Source organism: Malurus melanocephalus, unplaced genomic scaffold (assembly GCF_030028575.1).
Source record: "Malurus melanocephalus ecotype Western Australia unplaced genomic scaffold, MMel_1.1 scaffold_9, whole genome shotgun sequence".
Classification (NCBI taxonomy): Eukaryota; Metazoa; Chordata; class Aves; order Passeriformes; family Maluridae; genus Malurus; species Malurus melanocephalus.
The window spans coordinates 3896593-3915428 of NW_026623241.1; the positions used below are offsets into that span (position 1 = coordinate 3896593).

Genomic DNA, 18836 nt, shown 5'->3' on the forward strand with positions numbered 1-18836 from the left:
CTGCCAAGACTCCAATACCAACCTTTGCAAAATACCTTCTGCAGTGCGTTTTGCTTTTTGTACTGCCTTTGGACCTCCCACTGGACAGACAGCAGTAGCTCTGAAGCCATCAAGATAAGTGGCATTTACCTAATGATGAAGGGATTATGAAGTTAGATGGAATTCAGTACTGATAAATGCTCTCTGGCCATCATTATCTATACAAATATACACTTGTTAAACAAAGTAATAGGATTTTATGTATCAAATAAGGTTTGTCTTTTCAGTTTTTCCTCCTCTTTCTTTTACCCTTGGGGCAGAGAAGAAGAGGATAGTGCTAAGTTTTAGCATTTTCTCCAAAATTTAAGATTTTATAAATCAAAAGGTATCTTTCAGTTCACAGAATGAGATAATACCTTATAAAATGTCGAAGGAGGCGATCCCTTTGCTCCACAAACTTTCACTGCTCCACCATCAAAACCTATAGGGGTTAAAAATCAGTATTTAAGCTTCTTGAATATAACTTCAAGGACATTCTTTTGTGATATGTATTAATCAAATGCACTTAATTAAATAGCAAATCATCAATAGCTGTACTACCACAGAAGAGAGAACCTTTCAGAAAACAATCCTTCCTGCCTTAGAACAGCAGAAAACTGGTGATTGACTTTATGACTTCCATGAGCCTTTTAAAAGGGTGATGGAAATGTTTATTCATGCACTTAAAAAATACTAAACACAGAAAGCAGCCTTAGGACTTAGACTCAATAGTTATTTTCCACTTAATATCCATTTATTGCACACACACACAGAGCACACAATCCACTGTAGCTGGCTGCAGTGGACTGCAGTCCCTCACTTGGTGAAGAATCAAAAAGTAAGAAACCAGTGAGAGCTATTTGCTGATAGTTTAGTAAGTGAAGTGATAACTTAATTTTAGYTTTCTTGTCAGTATCAAAAACAGTCCGAATATGTGTTCCAGGGCAATAACCATGTAAAGCATTAGGAATATTAATGCCAAAAAAATGAGAAAATTGCTGGGATTGCATCAGATTTAAGCTTGAACTGCAGAAAATCAGTAGGTGCTACTCCTGGAAAATTATCACCTCGTGTTTAAGAGGCAACATTATACTGTAGTTCACCTGTACCTAACCTGTGCTTGCAAATATTTGTAAAGCAGTTCAAAGCTTTACACAAATACTCTGAAATGATCAGATCAGAACATATCTAAAAAAGTAAATGTGATCAGTACAAATTTTACATGCCACTCAAATAACATCATCACTCTCTCTCAAGACTGCCATGAGGTTAATTTAACTCTCTCAATACAGAGCTACATCCCTCCATTCAAGGCAAAGATCTGGAAGAGTTTCACGTTCCAGGTGAAAGAGTCATACAAAGAAAAAAAATACCACAAAACCAAATGCATAGCATCCATTGACAAAAAGAAAACAGAAGCACCTCTCAGCACAAACATTGCAAGTAACCCAGCAGAACAATAAAACTGGCAATATAAACAGCAAAATTAGATAGCTTGCCTGTTTTTACTAGTGTACGTGTCAAAGCACTTCAAACTAAAATATTTAAGCAATCTGCCCATTTTCCATCTGTTATATTTCTAAGAGGACTAACTGAAAGTTCATGTGAAAGTTCACTGGAAGTTCAAACATGTCATATCAGGTCATTTGCAAGCTAAAAGTTCATAGGAAGGTTAGGGTTTCTTTTTTTAAAAAGAAAAAGACTAGGGGCTAAGARCAGCAAGCTGGCCTTATCAGACTGCCATTGGGTTATGTGTGCATGAGCAGAAGATTCACTGTACCATGTTATGGTATTTTATTACTAAAGCAAAATATTTTTTATGTTACCACATTTTGGGTTTTATCACACTAAGTTTTTAATTTGAGATTACAATTGTTCTAAGCTTTAGAAAGACACTTGGCATACTGTCACAGGTAAGTTCCATTARAATGAAAAAAAATATAGGTGCAGTAAAAAGCAAACTTTAGATGACTGAGATAAAACTTTTTCAAGCTGTCTCTACTCAAATTACAGCTTTTTGAATCTGTTAAGCCTGGGGTTTTTTGTTTTGCTTTTGAAGCCAAATCCTGAACATACATTACATCCATATTTAGTCTACTGGCTGTTAAGTGTTTTGAGGATAGGAAACGGACTTTTTAAAAAATAAGATTCTCTGGTGGAAATCCTGCCAAATCAKGCTTCTACCACTTACTATGATCCACCTAAATGTCTAAGAAAAACACCATTACCAAGGAGTGCTTTAAAAGATACAACCTTTCATTGTTACTAACACTTCAAATGCCCTAAGTTAAAACATGTACATAACATTATTTTGAGAAATTTCGCTGCAATTTAAAAATATAGTGAAATCATAGTGAAGCTGTCTCAATGTTGTTCACATGGAATACAGTTTAAGGACTTGATAGGTGCACGGCATGCATTAAAAAATAAAGGAAAAGAAGTAGTGATCAAAAATACGAATTAGTCAGCCAGCAAGATAAATAATGTTTAAATTTTATGTTTAAAATTTCTAAAGGARTTTCTACAAGTTCTTGAAAACATCAGTTTAATACAGTATGACTCTCTAAGGAACTGATTTAACAAGAAATATGCAGAGAGTGTATGGAAATTAAAGTAGCTGCTTTTGTTTGATAGCAAACTTCATTGACACGTATCTATAGACGTAAGTCGACTAACCTGGAATTTCAGTGATGGAAACTTGGGAAAAGTCACATGTAACATCTGGTAAAAGATAGCGCTGAGGATTGCCCAATTCATACACCAACTGTTCAGCTACAGTGCCAAAAGAGATCAGTCCCCCTGTGTCTGGTGGTTTGGAAAGAATAAAGTCTCCTTCAGAGGAACATTCTACAATAGGAAAGCCTATGTTGTGCCTAGAATGTGAAAAACATTAAGAAAAAACCTATAAATACAATGGAAAAGTAAAAAGAAATGTTAACAACACACCAGAATTTCATAGTAATGACCAATTAAATAAAACTTACCAGGACTTGCGATTTATCTGGTTGCTTCTACAGTAACATACACAAGAAAAAGCACTGAACAAACTGCTCAACGAAAACATGAGGACATAGCTACTGCCTGGCAAAGTAGAGCAAATACAACAATAGATACCAACTGCAAACACAGACATGGGGAAGGGAATGGAGAAGAACAATAACAGGAACACTTCAAGTAAAAAGAAGCTGAAAGAATTAAATAACTATGATTAAAGATAAGAAAACAAACAATTGCTAATTCTAGCCCCATTTCACAACAGCAGCACACACAGCAAGACAGTGAAGACATGTATCTACACCCTGCACTCTGGATTTGTAAAAAGGTAGTCAAAGCAGGAAGAACAAACTGTTCTGGGAACCTCACAGATGAAGGGAAGTAGGGAACATGAATAATCACACCTACAAAGGATAATTCCACATGTTAATAAATCATACATGGCAAAGTCATAATCAGAAAACAGAAAGACATATGAAAGTTAAGATCTTCAGCACACAGAAGATAGAACTGATAGAAGATTATAAGGCACAAGGCAAAGCAGTGAAATTATGGACATGTCCACACATTAAAATACTCCTCTTCCTCCTCGCATTCTCACAAGTGTAGTATAGAAAAAGTGATCAAATAACTCATAGTAAGAGGCACACACTGGTCATTACAATAGCAGGGCAGAATTTTCAGGATTATATGGATGAGATCCAGACATCGGTTTTTCTAGCTAAAAGGCTTTCATTTATTTGTAGAGAATTTCAGCAAAATTAAGAACTTAAAACTTCTTAGAAGTACCTGAGAATTAGGTAAGAGTGCAAATATTCTTCTAAAACAGCTACCTGGCTCACTCTCCTCTCACAGAAAGACTGAAATTTGTACAAGTGTCCCGGAGACACGAAATAACACAAAAAGGGGAGTTAAAGAGATACAGGCCCTTTCAAAAGCCAAACTGTTCTAAAAAGGTTCTAATAARGAAAGGTGGTAAACTTCATCACATCATTAAAGTCAATGATGATTGACATCAGGTCAATGAATGAAAAGACATTTTCATTTCATTTTTCATTTCAATCAATGAAAAGACATGAGGTCTTTTCATACAAACTTAAAACTAGTCCATCCCTCAATTTAATTATTTTTGGGTGCTAGTGGTAACAATGTGCTGAACATACAAATGAACTGGTTATCAGTGAAGGTTACATGAACACAGTTTGTATAACATAAATCCACAAAGTCTGGAAGAAAGTAAGCAAAAAAAAGCAGTGAACTCCTAAGGGACATTCGCAAAAGTTCATGGGAATTTCAGCAGATTCCTTATCATTGAGAATATTCAAACATAACTCCATTATTTTAAAAAAAGAGGATTAAGATACAAGATCTGTTACCAGAGATCAGCAAATTTCAACACTTAGAGCACACAAATTTGAAAAGTATGGTAGCTAGTGGACACCTAGGAAAGCCCACATCAAGTCTGTAAAGATAATACTTCATTTGACTGGCCTTTGAAACTAATTAAACTACTACCCAGACACAGGATACAAAAAAGCCCACCCTGGTGAATGCAAACAATTCAATGGAATTAATGATTTTATACACTGATTATTCCAGTGGGGGAAGGGGGGTTGGTTTGAGGGGAATTGGAGAGAGAAAAGATGATACCAGGAAGTATGTAATATCCAAAATACTAGCGTGACATAGAAAAAAACAACACACACAAAACCTCTCAATTCTTGGTCCTGAATTTTAATGTATGGTAACAAATATGCATTTTTATCCCAATTCTAGACATAAGGAGACATAGACAGGAAGCATCATGATTTCTCCAGTGTAACAAAGCAGAATCAATGACTGCACAAAGCTAGAATTAAGAAGCTTTTACCCTGTCAGTGCCATGCTTTTGTGCTTGACCCCACCTTTATCTGTCTTGTTTCAAGACAACAGCACCAAGTGCCCTGCTAGCAGACTCAATGCAGCCCACTCAGACCTCCTCCCCGAAAGAGGTACCACTCCCATGAAGACACATGACCCAGTGCAGCCCATCTCCCTGCACTGTCAGCCCCTGTCCCRGCTGCAGCCCACTCCGATCTCAGTCACCAGCACATGCAACTCTTACAGCACATTCCTGCACCTACTCCCCAGTGAGCTTTGTTTTGAAGGAAGAAGTAAAATGTAGACACTCAACTTCCTTCTGAACCACTGAGTCTACTATCATCGATTCAACTTCATTTTGCAGAACTTCCACTTTCAAAAACCCAAACTATTAAAAACAAAACCCAAATACAATAGTGAGACAAAGTGAGAGATTTYACCCCTTAAAATGGCACCAATTTGGCAAATATTGTTTCCCCACCAGGGTACACCACAASCCAATAAACTTTCCTGTATGGTCAGTTAGTTGCAGAAGATGTGTGTTCCCTCACGTTATGCTGAAAGCTTCCCTCACCTTTTTAAACAATTCACAACACAGAGATGCAATGATGTGGGCAAGAAGCCCCTGAATTCTACTTCTATTGTAACTGGKTGACTGGGAAAATCCATACATATATCCAGTACTACCTTGTAGCAGATGCCAGTAATAACCCACAATAACATATGCACACTTAAGAGAAAAATGTATTTTGTAAATTGCTAAAAGACATAACTTAAAATTATTTTTCAGCTTCGAAACCAACTGGTCTGTAACTCCTATGATCCACTAAAGTGACATCTACTTAAACCTGGCATAAACAGCATCAGGTATGCCACCACCTTGACCCAGCACATCTTTAAAGAGTGACTCTTTACCKGATTCACTTGTAGGCTTTGCTGAATGACTACACACCATACGACATCTCCTCTGTGGGGAACATGCCAACTTTAGGCCGTACATAATCCATAGCCAAGCTGTACTTTTGTATAGTGTAGCAGGAAAATAACCACAAAATTATGAACTTTTGCAGCAGCTATGGTCATGGCATCCAAAGGCACCTTGGCTAAGTGGCATCCTTCAGCAGTAAAAGAGTTGTATCAGTTTAGTAACAAAATCCCTATGTAAAATGAGGCAGTATCAATCAATGGAAACAGTTCTGAAAGGGAACTACTACAATTAATTCTAATTAAATTCTATAAATTAATAAAATACAGTACTAGAGATAAATATGAAACAGTACTTTTAATATAGTATTATATTTTAAAATATTTAAGCATTTTTTTAGCATAGGGTCAATATACATCAGTTTGTGAAGGGTGATGACAACTACTATTTTTTAATCTAAAAGGTCGATTTTAGGTTGCATGTTTGCTATTTAGCAAGTAAATACATTACACAGATTAATAAATCAGAGCACTGATAAAACCAAGCTAAGATTACACCTCAGAAAACCCCTCTAAGCTGGGGGTAGACAGGAGCTAACAGTTTTAGTGAAGACCTACAACACAGGGCTAATCAAGTCACAAAACTGGTTTTGCTGCTGAAGCCACCATCTCATCAAGTTAGTCTTACAGCAATCAAGACTCTGAAACTCAGTCTCCTGTCAGTTCYCTGCCTGCCAACAACTTTCTCTTGGATTAATTTTTTCCATGCTGTATTTTCTTCAGTTTTGGCTCAGAAATGTTACAGTTTATGGGCATGTCATAGGTGATGAATTGAGCTAAGCAGGCTTCTCCTCCCTGTCTACTCTGGGACAATGCACTGCTCAGCCTCTGAGGAGCCATCAAGGCAACCTTCCTTCTTGTTTTGCCATACTTCTTACACCATTTGCATTACAAGAAAAGTGAAATCCATAACCARTATTTGGCTCAGAGAGAAAGACAGATAGATCATGTATTTTTCCCCTCAGAAAGTGTCCAATCCCTTAAATATCTCATTCTAGTCACCACTACTGGACTGAGATTACTGGCAACAGAAGACATGACAGTTAGTGTAGCACATTTACTTGCAGGCAAAGTTACTGTGAGAAAGAAAATACAAAAGCCACAGCAATGCATGTGACATGGAAGTGAACCAGGATCCAAGTAAGCTGTGGTATGAACTTTCAGCTTTCCAGCTAATGCAGTTTCCTGGGACGTGACTCAGTGAATGTAACACCAAGGAGAGCTCTAAGCCAAGCTTCTCAACTCCCTAGGTATGTATTTTAACCAGAATGCTATCAAGCAAAATGTAGCAGCTGCTAGCACTTCTACCAGTATTTTGGCAACACGTTCAAAACTGGTAACTATCAGGCAAGATCAGCAGAAACTTGAAAGGTAAAAGCACCTCTTTACATGTAGGTACCAAAATGCTTCCTAACAAGCAAGTCTGCTTTAGGCAAAACTTATTGACTGCATCACTTATCCCCTCTTACTAGGGCATTTCAGACTATGTCTTGTACCTAAATTTTTAATGGCCAGACAATTTCAAGCTACAGAGACCAGCCTGTTTTCAGCTGCCTGGAACAGATGCTACAGAGAAAAAAACATTCCACACTGCTGAATGGGACTTGCATGCTGGATTTTGTTCTAGTCCCAAATTAAGAAATCTGGATCCAGACCTTAAGAGACTACAGCTATTGACTTACCCTTTTTGTCATCACAGGCCAGAGGATTATGCAGTCTCAACCAATGTACACTCCTGGCTTAGGGTAAAATGTCAGTGTTTATCATCTCCTCAAAATGATTACTCTACTGATCAGCCTTAGTTTATTCTCTCCTGCATTTCAAAACAAAACAAAACAATGTACTAATCACCACTGGCACTAAATAATAGTAAGAGACAGCAATGTGTGGGGACAAATGAAATTAAATAGAGAGCTGTGCATTATCAATATAGTTCTGGCAATAGAGTTAATCTTGACACATGGGATGAATTCCCCTCTGGAAGCCGCAAACTAGACATTAAATAGGGAGCAGTGACATATTATCACTTCTGCTGCCCATCTGCTATTACTGTACAAATAACAGAAAAGGAGGAAGTGCCTTTTCTGATAACAGTAACTTAAAATCAGCATTGAAGAATGCACATTATTCTTCTATAGATTATGAACTAATGGTTTCTTGCACTCTCTTTGCTAAACATCAGAGAATTCACAAAAGGAGAGTCAAGCAGCCACCATCTCACTGAAAGAATAAAGCATCTATCCCCTCTACCTGTATGCCTGTTTCCTATGAAAACTGTATGTAACTTTACAGCTTCAAGACTCTCACCTTAAAGTCAAATGCATTAAGAGGACACACCCAGTACATATAAAGAAATCCCACTGCCTGAGGTCAATACACAGAAAGAAAAGTAAATTTGGCTTCTATCAACTGAAGTAACTTGGGAGAGTCCCAAGTAGGAACATGCACTTCACTTATTTTATATTAAAAAACCTCACTTTTCTGAGAGAACAGAGAAAATGAAAGAATAGCTTATGTTTTAATACTTAACCATTAAACAGCCACAATACATCCACACAAATATGCCTGAGATTTAAAGCATTCTTTTGCAGTGGAATTGAATTGCCAGAAGTATCTGCATCAAACATTTCAAGAAAATGAAACACAAACAGACAAAACCCCCCTCCACAAAACACCAAAAACCCACCAACTAAACTAYATTGAACAAATGAGGTGGACTCAGTCCAGTGCCTCAATATGAGACATGATAGCATATGCATAGAATGTAAGCTCTAACTTGCCTGGCTTCATTTARATTAATTCAAGTCAATTGCTTATGCATAAACAAGCGATAAGACTTACAAACCTGAAGTGTAATTAATACTTTGGGGTTTTGTTTACAAGTTAGAAAAAATCATACCCATCAGTCTCTCTTGGCAGTACACTTACATCTTTTTCACCAGCCAAAGATAGAAGAGCTACATGGATTACTGCTCCAGGGAAGAAAAGAAACCCCAAAAGCAGTCAAAAAAATGACCCCAATCTAAGGCTAACCAAGCTAGCCCTCTGCAGCAAGGCATGAGGAGGAGGGAGGCTGCCCTCCAGTGTTCAATCACCAGACATCAGTAAGTGCATGGGATAAGTTTTCTGGTCTTGGCTGCACAAACGCACACACAGCAATGCGAAATTCGTATGTGAAAGATACATGAATGACAAACACCGATTTAACTTGGCTTCTTCCCCCTCCTATTTACTCAYTGAGTTGGGCTGGTTTGGATTTAACATTATGTATCACAGGCACAATGATTTATTGAGWTTTAAATTCCACACACTTACTTTCAGGAGACTGCTAAATTTTTTTTCCTAAAATGAGGGAGAAATCATTAACAGATAGAGTCAAGTAACATCTGCAAACTCTGTCAGAGCTCTGTTGACATATCTGCAATACAGCTAGTGTTGGCAGCAGRTAGGGCATGTTTTGGTCACTCCTTAGACTGAGATACCATGTTATTATCATACATTTTTATGAATGTATTTGTATCTGCATGCATACAATACAGATTCAGACTGTCTAAGTAACAAAAACCCCATACCACCAAGTTTCTTTAAGTTAAGGAGTGAACAGGTTACTACAAAACTATTAAATAGAAACCGCATTCTTCTGCAGCCCAAAAGCTTTCCCCTTCATGCTTTTGGGCCTATAGTAAACAAGTATTTATCAGGAAACCAAAATTTATCGAATTAATCTCCTCCCTGCCTTCCTTCTCCCCATATCCTAAATGGATGTGCCGGATCCCAAATCCACTTCAGTCAGTGAAGTGGATCTCCACTCTACATYTCCAAACCTAAAATCAAAGCTTACACATTATTCTGGTTTTGACTAGTTTAAGGAGCTCATCAGACAGGCTGATGGGTGACATGGTTTTATTTCAAGAATTTAATCAATTGTATGTCTAAGTCTTGAAATTTGCAAACAAACTGTCTAGTTTTAAGGCACCATGATCAATTCATTAGCAGACTTAACTGAAGGTARATTCATGTTATATTAGCACAAATACAATCATGTATGGTTTTAAGGTGTGTGTGCATATCAATGGGGAAGGTAACAGAACAGTGTTAAACTTCGACATTCTACATTCTTTAACAGAGATTCAATTCAGCACCAACCAGSTCTAAGCCACAAGTCTACTTTGATTTTAGACAAAGTTCTGCGATTTTACAGATATACTACCAATAGCTATGCATATTCATCTACATATACTCATCTGTAAAATTAACTATTACCATTCCAGAAGCTCACAGCTTAATATACTCAAATTTTCTATCTTAAGACAGCTTGATATTYCACACAGAAAAACCCTTAAAAATAAAGACCCACCAAAGATTTTAATAAGAAAATTAGTATTCTGTTTTTTTTCACTTTAATTCTTTCATAAAGCAAGGTCTTCTGGAGTCACACAGATTTTAAGATGTTTTATGATACAGCATAATTAAATAATTGGCAGAGACRTCAGAACAGGAATTACAAATTTCCAAACCAAACAGAGTGACTCGTTATTATCAATTCTCTCCTCGGATTTCCCATAAAACACAGAAGTGAAGAGTGAATGCAGTTTGTTCAGGGCTAGTAGCCTTCTAATAGGTGAGAAGAAATGTCTGACCCTGTTTGTTTCAATGCCATGTGTTCAGCTTTAAATCAGCAACATTCAGGAACTGAGAAAAGCAGAACACATCTTTTGGGATCACACTTTGAATCAGAAGTCACTAGAGAGAAAAGAAAAAATCCAGGAAGCCCTAGGKCTCTTCAGATAGCAGTGCACAGTCCCGCTGGTTCATCTACCTGGATCAGAGTCAGCTTGGGAGCAGAACACTGTGTTAAAGCTGTACTAAAGCACTCTGCTCTCCTGCATACACCCACTGCTCTTCCACCCTTTCCTCCATCACATAAAAGAAGCACTGCCATTCTCATGATACAGCACRGGAGAAGATTCCTCCCTCTCATCCCAAAAATACGAAAGTAACTGCAGCCAGAACCACTCATCTTATRCAAAAAATGTATTCCCCAATTACTTTTAAACTACTCTTAAAAGCAGGTCGGTAAAAAGCAGGCTCCCCCAGCAGGCAGAACAATACACCTACATGAAACTCTACTTCAAAAGGTCTGAATACAAGATACACACAAAACTTTTTGGCAGGCCTGACTGCTGAACACATTTGTGTTTATCAGGTTATTCAGCAGGACAGAACTGCAGCACATATTCACCCCTACCAAAGCAAATGATGTAAAATTTGTGACTGACCAGTAGGCAAATCTGAAGACTAATGTAACAGCATCCAAAATATCAGTATTGTATTTTCCATTACAATCATGCATGAAAGTTAGTAATAAATCTTTTCAGAAGGCAGAGGATAACAAAGGAAACGGGAAAAAATAGTCAAAAAAGTGGGAAAAAATCATCAAAGGGCTAATTTTTTTTTCAAAATCTGCTGAATTAAACAAAAGGAAGATCCTATCTGATCAAAAAGGAAAACTTCAATAGGGAAAACAGAAAAGTAAGTACTTGCAGAAAGGTAATAYTGAAGTGGCAAAATATCAAGAGGCCCATATTGCCTGCCCCAAAAGTGTAAGGTAGAAGCAGTTTTCACAACACAGATATAAGCAAAAAATCTCATCTTTGGTCCACTACAAACATGCATGCTGGTGTCAAGTTTACCTACCAGTCTGGTACTGTGTGCCAATCCGTGAATATTCCACCTGTACACTGAGCACCACATTCAATGAGATGACCTGCAAGACTGGGAAAATCACATTAAAATAACTAAATAGAAAGTAAAATCCATTTTCGCATCTCCAGCTTTAAAATACAACAGTACAGTGCAAATAGAGCCAAATAACAAAACATGTCRTTTTCCTCCATAAGTATCTAATACAATTACAAATTATGCATTCAGTGTAACAAGGGATTCTGAAGCATGAATATATTGTTTAAAGGACTAACTTTTAYAAAAAGAATTTTCCTGCAAAAAAAGAAAATTTAAGAGATTATCTAACAGCTAAAAMCAAGTTTCCTTAGTTATTTCAGGTCTTGATATAAATTCAGTATCCTTGCAGTCTGAACTGTGTGCAACTAGACAAAGCCCAATTTTAAACGAAGAGACAGAAGATCTCACCTCCCATATGAAGGACAAAATGTATTATGATTATGCATTACTACTGTCAAATTTTGATTGTGATAGTCTATAAATATTCCACAGAATTATGGAGAAAATCTTCATCTGTATCATCCCCAACTCAGTGGAGCCTAAATGAATTCTCTCCACGTTCATTCTCAAGCAACAAAAGGTTCAAGTACACTAGTACTGAGTGTGCTCAGGCTATCATCTAAACAATCACTCATTTTTATGGGGACCTCAACTCAGACAGATGATGCAGAATGTTAAATTAGGTGGCATAATTCTACTTTGTGCTTTCTGGATCACATTCCTAACCTTAGAACTACAACAAGGATTTCCAAATGGGAGTACTGACACTGAGCTTCTACAAAACCATACCGGGATGCTGCCCTCTGACTGAACCTGCTTTTGTGCATCTTTCAGAGTAAGACCTACAACCRTCCCAACCACCAACAGTGACAGCCAAACAGAAAAAGCTGGGAATCAGTGGTCTRTACTGTAAGATTTCATCTCTAGACAGAAAATGAACAGAAAGTTAAACTGWTCTTTTAAGCTGGTTTTAGAATGATATTTCTATAATTTAAATTCCAAGTGAGAGTAGTAAGTGAGCCTTAAAARAGAACTCAAAACCTTACAAAAACYTTAAAATAAATGAATTTMATGATAATATGAAAAATCACTATGYGCTGAAAAAGTTGGTATTTTGATATTACGATATGAAATATAAATTTACCCAATTTCTTCTTAAATCATTTACCTTCCCGCAGCTAGCAAGTCATAGTCATCCCTATTCCAGCCAAACTAGAAGAAAAACACAAATATTTTAAATACACAGAAGTTTCATACAGTACAGAAAACYGCACATAGTATGTTCATTGCTTTGAGTAACAATTAATTGATCTATTTTTGCTTAACTATAGGAATCTAAAGAACAATAAATATCTCACAGGCATTGTACATGGACTGTATAAAATCATACCCTATCCAAAAAAAATGGAACTGCAACATCCATATAAATTAAAACCTGCACAACCTACAGGTTTAAAAGTCCAGTACCAACCTTGTGTCACCTAAACAAATCACTGTGTTTTCCCAACTTTTGAAAATTATCAGTTCCTGGAATAACACCAGTCATCCTTAAAAACTGGAAGTATCCTTTCTGTTCAACTAGAAATTTTAATTAGAATGTTTTTCCCAAGTTCAACATAGTGCAAGCAATAGAGCAATTGTTTCTCATTTAGCACTTTGTAGAAATCTTCCAAAACCTTTCAATAAATTRGATAAGGCCTTCCTGGAATAGGTAATACACACTGACAGTTGTTACTTTGAGAATGCAAACAGCTAGGCATAAAGTAACAAATAATAATGGAAATGATAAGTGCAAAATTAATTAGGTTAACGTTTGACACACATTAAGTCAAAAGAATATAATGTCTTAGAAACACACCAGACACACACCCTCCCATGTTTTTTAAATACGCACCAAAAGAAAGCTTCCGTATTTCATGTGTGATCCTTCACAAAAATTCATGAAAACATATTAAAAATACTTCAGAAAACTCATATAAATTTTGAATAATTGTATCATATGCTTGCATATTTTTTTGAATTTCAAAGCATTTCAGAAATGTGCATTGAAACTTGACTACTTTAAACAAAACTTCTTACCCTCTGAAGAAAAAAAAAACAGTGTTTTAAACCACCTCACAGGCTGCCCCCCAATCAGAGCAAGCTCTACTATCGACACCTTGTGGTAAAGAAAAATATACTTGCACACCAAATTTGRAAGAAAGGCAAGGGAAAAAAAMCCCAAAACAAATGGTAAAACTGAAATACTAGTGAAAGAGGCTAAGAGTTCCTTAATTTCACCTTATTTTTGCCAGCTGGATGGTATACAAGTTAACAAATATACCTGCTATAAATTTAGAAGTGGAAGCTGACAACTTTYCATGTATGTAAGAAAAAAACCCATAGATGCCAATTTTTTAAAACTTAGTATCTACATTTTCATAAGGAACAAAAATGGTCTGACAATGACYGCTGAATATTCATTCACATATATTCATTATCATAAAGAAATTGGCTTCTACTTACAGAATGAATGAGTGGTCCCAATACAATCCCACTGTCAACACATCTGCCCGTCACAACAATATCAGCTCCAAGGTCTAGAGCTCTGCTTATTGGTCTTGCACTAAAAATGACAATMCACAGCAGTAAGAACTTTCACTTTTTAACACATCATTTAAAAAAATAGTTCCCTGGCACACATAGGTTAAAATTCACTTAAAATTTTATCATGAAATCAATAAAATCAACTTTAGCAACCAACCTGTTGTTATGGATTCACATCAAGAGAATTTTAAAGAGCAGTCAACAGGACACTATCAAATTCAGATACCTAAATAACATGACTGAAACACTTGTCTTGATGTCCATAGAAACTTTCTTGAACAAAGTGCAGAGAGAGACACTTCTATTAATTACAGAAAGGAGTGTTTTTCAGAGTTTCATTAATCATTTAATTTGTGTATCAGTGTATAAAGATGAATATTCTACATAGATAAAGCCTGGTAACTTTGACTTCAAATTTTAAACCTTTCAGGTCAATTACCTAAGTGATTTAAGAACCTGGAATATTGTCCAGCTTCACGAGCACTGTGCAAGAATCACCAGGATCATCAAGAGAAAGAGATACATGGGACCATTGTCCCATTTCTCAGATCTTCCCCTTTACTAGACCCGATTGACATTGATTCAATGAAGTGAATGGTCACAATGAAAATGCAAGTGCTCACAAAGAGGTAGCTAGAACACCTGCATTTAGAGATTTATGGAAACCCCAAGTATCGTAACAGAGGAAAGGGAGATGTTTCAAAATAACGACTATGCTGAAAAGCCAGTTTCCAAAATTTCAGCAGTAGAAAGCTTGACACAGGCAGTTCAGAGCAACCTAACAGAACCTCCTATGGCACTCTATGTCCCAGGACGTGAATTCCTCGCTTGCACTTCTCTAGTGACAACACTCTAAACTACTCCATGCTGCAACAGAACACTCAGCATATGAAAAAGCACTATGAAAAAGCACTTTTGCAATTGTTGTAATTAAACTAACATTATTTTGGTTTCAGCTASGCCTGATGACTTACACATGCTGTATTGCTAAGGAGTCCTAACTTACGACATTATAAACTAAAACTTATTTACAARTTACAAACGAATTTTTATTCTGGTYTCTTGAATAATTCAAAGATGAACCTTGTATACTCAGTGGTTCTAATTGCAAAGCAAAATGAATGCCYGTATCTATGTGTTAAATTCAGTTGTTCATAATAAATACAACTTGCTAAATCAACTCACCCAAGATACACATTCATGCTGTGAATATTCTCTGGAAATTGTCTGCCACTCTCTAAATCGGTGATACCAGCTCCTTTTAAGTTCTCGTTCTGTTAGAAAACAAGCAGAACACTCAAGCTGTGAGTATTTTAAAGTTTCTACTGAAAGCTTTTCATTAGTATCAAACAATAGATACACTTCATAGCAACTCTAAGCAAAGTATTAACAATCCAAATCAGTTGAATGGCTAAAAGCCTTAGATACACTCTTAACCACAACTTTTCCAGCACACAGAAAACTAAGCCAGTCTTTAAGGAATGTGAGTTCTTTCACATGTGACCAACTACAATGAACCAGTGCGTTTTCTAGGCTTTAAACTGTCTTTAATTGCTGTAAGCCTAAATAAATCAAACCTTGCGAGCAGGAATTTGTCTGCCACAACTGCAATGGTGTCATGACCAGAGAACAGGCCAATCCTGCAGCTCCATAWAATACTTAGATAGAATAGGTTGTATTTCCAGGGAAGGAAGGGCTGAGGGGTTGTTTTTAACCATGCAGGCTGGCAATCCAGTGAATTGAGGGTACGATGACTGCATAGACACAATGTCCATGCAAAAACTTACAGGTGTGGCAAAAGAAAAACTTCCACTCTGAACTAATTTGGTATTCTACGTTAATGACTGAAATCCTCCAAATTATAAGTTACATTTCCTAGTTAATTTACCATGTTCCATCAACAGTAAAACCTGACAGTATACTGTAGACTCTTTTTTGTTCATGTAAGTTATGTACAGACAGTAGCATAGTAAATAAAGCATTTCAGATCAGGCATGTCCATAACAAGCTMAAATAACAACCATTTCACTGTTGTACCAGTATGAAAGTCTGGCCCACAGACAATAATTTCAGYAGGACAGAAGTTTGTTAAAAGGAAGTCCAAGCACTGCACATAATTTRCAAATGAAAAATCTTACTTCATGATCTTCCACATTCAAGAGCATGCAAGGAGTAACAGATCCTATACAGATAAAYAATTTTCCAAGTTACAGGCAGAGATTTAACCACAGTGCAAACCTCTCCCCTCTTAACCATTATTATGTATAAACTGCTTTCCCAGTACCTTTTCAGGTATGGCAAACATTTTTTGCAGATTTCATAAAGTCTAATTCTTCAAGTAAAAGAACCGCATATATTTCATCTTTCAATTTTTAAACTTCATTCTTCTCATTATTAACATTACCTTACTGGCTGTAAACTAATCAGAAAACCAGAAAAAAAAATCAAAATAATAGCCAATAATAATAGAAAAAAATCAGAAAAGAAGAAAACTATAAACAAAGTAAAATCAGGAAATGCCTGTAAACGACTAAAAAAGCTAAAAGGGATAAACATTTGAATGTGTAGTAGCTACACCATACTCAGTAGATTTAACATGTATAATTATCTAGGTTAGACAAGAGCTATAAAATATTACAKCTCCTCCTAAAGAGCAGGCAGACCTTACAGCAGATCAACATTTGTTTCAAAACGCGAAATAGCAGATACACAAGAATATAAAATTCACTCCCATCATATATCAAACATAGGACGTGCCAAGAATTGTATTAATGCATTAAAAAATGAAAAGAAAATGATGAATAATGCTTTTGATAATAGAAGACTATTGCATAGACACACAATGCCCCTGTTCCTATGGGACAGCAAATGCCACCTTCAAGCTACACAGATTAACGCTACAAAGGCTTAGAACAAAGTGAAAGTGAAATACCTCACTCATCAGATCATCTCCAGCAACAACTGCTATTTTCAAATCAACATCTGCTTTCTTTGCCACTTCCTGAAGGGCAGCTGCACAAGCAAGTGGATTAATTCCACCAGCGTTACTGATGACACGAACACCTAATAAAAAAAAATTTTAAAAGGCAAATTAAATTCAACAGCATCAATAATCAAGCACGTGTGCTTTAAACGTGCTGAAACACAACCAAGGTATCACCTCTGCAAGGTGGCAGACATTCAATCAAGCAAAACCACATTAAAATGAACCACATGTAACCTGTGAAAGGACCAGAATAAGCAAATACAAAATTGTTTAGAGAAGAGTAAGTGCTATAGATATTTCTTATCTATCCTTTATGAATGGAAGGAGAAAGTGACCAGAAAGACACATGTAATGAGGCAGGCAGACAGCACTGAACGGGTCGAACAGGAACACCAGAACACACAGTGAAGCTTTACTGATGTAACAAGAAAAGAGTGATTGGAAAGTCATATTGTACTATGCTGGAATTTCAAAAAACTTTAATTACTTTGAAAACATCTAAATCTCATGTTTTAAAAAAAGATCTGCTATTTTCCATTCACAAATTAAAGCTATAGCAAGAGGTACATGGAAATAGATGTTTACGTTTACAGTTACCGCCAATATCTTAAATCTACCCAATTTCACCATCACACCTGTATCCCACATCAATTCCAATGGGATTTTTCATAGAATCCTAGAATGGTTTGGGTTAAAAGGACCTAAAAGGACCACCTAGTTCCAAGTACTTTGCCGTGGGCAAGATTATTCAGGGCTCCATCCAACCCGGCCTTGAAGACTTTCAGGGATGKGGCATTCACGACTTCTCCAGGCAACCTGTTCCAGTGCCTCACCCCCCTCACAGTAAAGAATTTTGTCCTAGTACCTAATCTAAATCTTCCCTCCCTTCAGTCTGTGGCCATTCCCCCTTCTTCTGTCACTCCACATCTTTGTAAAAAGTCCCTCTCCAGTTCTCTTGCAGCCCCGCTTTAGGTACTGGAAGATGCAGAAAGGTTTTCCTGGAGCCTTCTCTTCTCCAGACTGAACAGCCTCAACTCAGCCTGCCTTCATAAGCACGTGTACTGAATTTACAAACAAATCCATGCAAGGAGTAGCATACCTTTCCTGTGAATGTCATTTATATAGGGAGCCATGGCAGTGGAGACAAAATCCGGAGTGTAACCTAAAAGCTGAAATGATTAAGAGATGTAACCATTTCTTACAGGTAAGTCAACCCAATCCCTTCCCTTGGTTAATACAGAAAGCACGGAAGAACAACTACCGCTCAAAATGTTTGGTAAYGCGATGGGAAACGGCATGAATACTTTCACTACATGAGACTGAACAGAGGCAAATAAATTCATGTGAGTAGAAGGTACACTTAAGGAACCGTGTCTCCGTAAACAGGTATGTCTTCAACCGGCTTMGGGCGCGATTCGGGCTGAAGAAGAGCTCGGGAACTTGTGAAGTACCGGAGCGCACCCGCCCCAGCCAAGCCCAGCACGCCGGGGTCGGACACCGGCTCTACTTACAGGAGACCGGGCCTTGGCGGCCGTCAGCAGCGACATGGTGATCTCGGACAGGTAATCGAAGACGAGGAAATCCAGCTTCCCTCCGTACAGCAGCTGCGGCACTGGCGGGACAGGCGAGAAAGCGCCGTCAGCACCGGGCACCCCCGGCCCGTCCC

The 18836-nt window shown here is 37.2% G+C and overlaps 1 protein-coding gene across 1 annotated transcript in view; it reads right to left on the reverse strand.

Annotated features, from left to right (window-relative positions):
- The window catches only part of LOC130579272 (uncharacterized), a 57942-nt gene extending 39158 nt beyond the window's left edge, over window positions 1–18784 (reverse strand). The window contains exons 1-10 of the mRNA XM_057375936.1: window positions 18682–18784; window positions 18270–18339; window positions 17117–17247; window positions 15370–15458; window positions 14104–14203; window positions 12767–12810; window positions 11554–11631; window positions 2695–2891; window positions 396–460; window positions 23–129 (exon numbers count right to left, since the gene is read on the reverse strand). Of these exons, the coding sequence (XP_057231919.1) occupies window positions 23–129; window positions 396–460; window positions 2695–2891; window positions 11554–11631; window positions 12767–12810; window positions 14104–14203; window positions 15370–15458; window positions 17117–17247; window positions 18270–18339; window positions 18682–18717 (917 nt within the window). The 5' untranslated portion in view covers window positions 18718–18784. The remainder of the gene's footprint in view (window positions 1–22; window positions 130–395; window positions 461–2694; window positions 2892–11553; window positions 11632–12766; window positions 12811–14103; window positions 14204–15369; window positions 15459–17116; window positions 17248–18269; window positions 18340–18681) is intronic.
- Window positions 18785–18836: the final 52 nt, after the last annotated feature.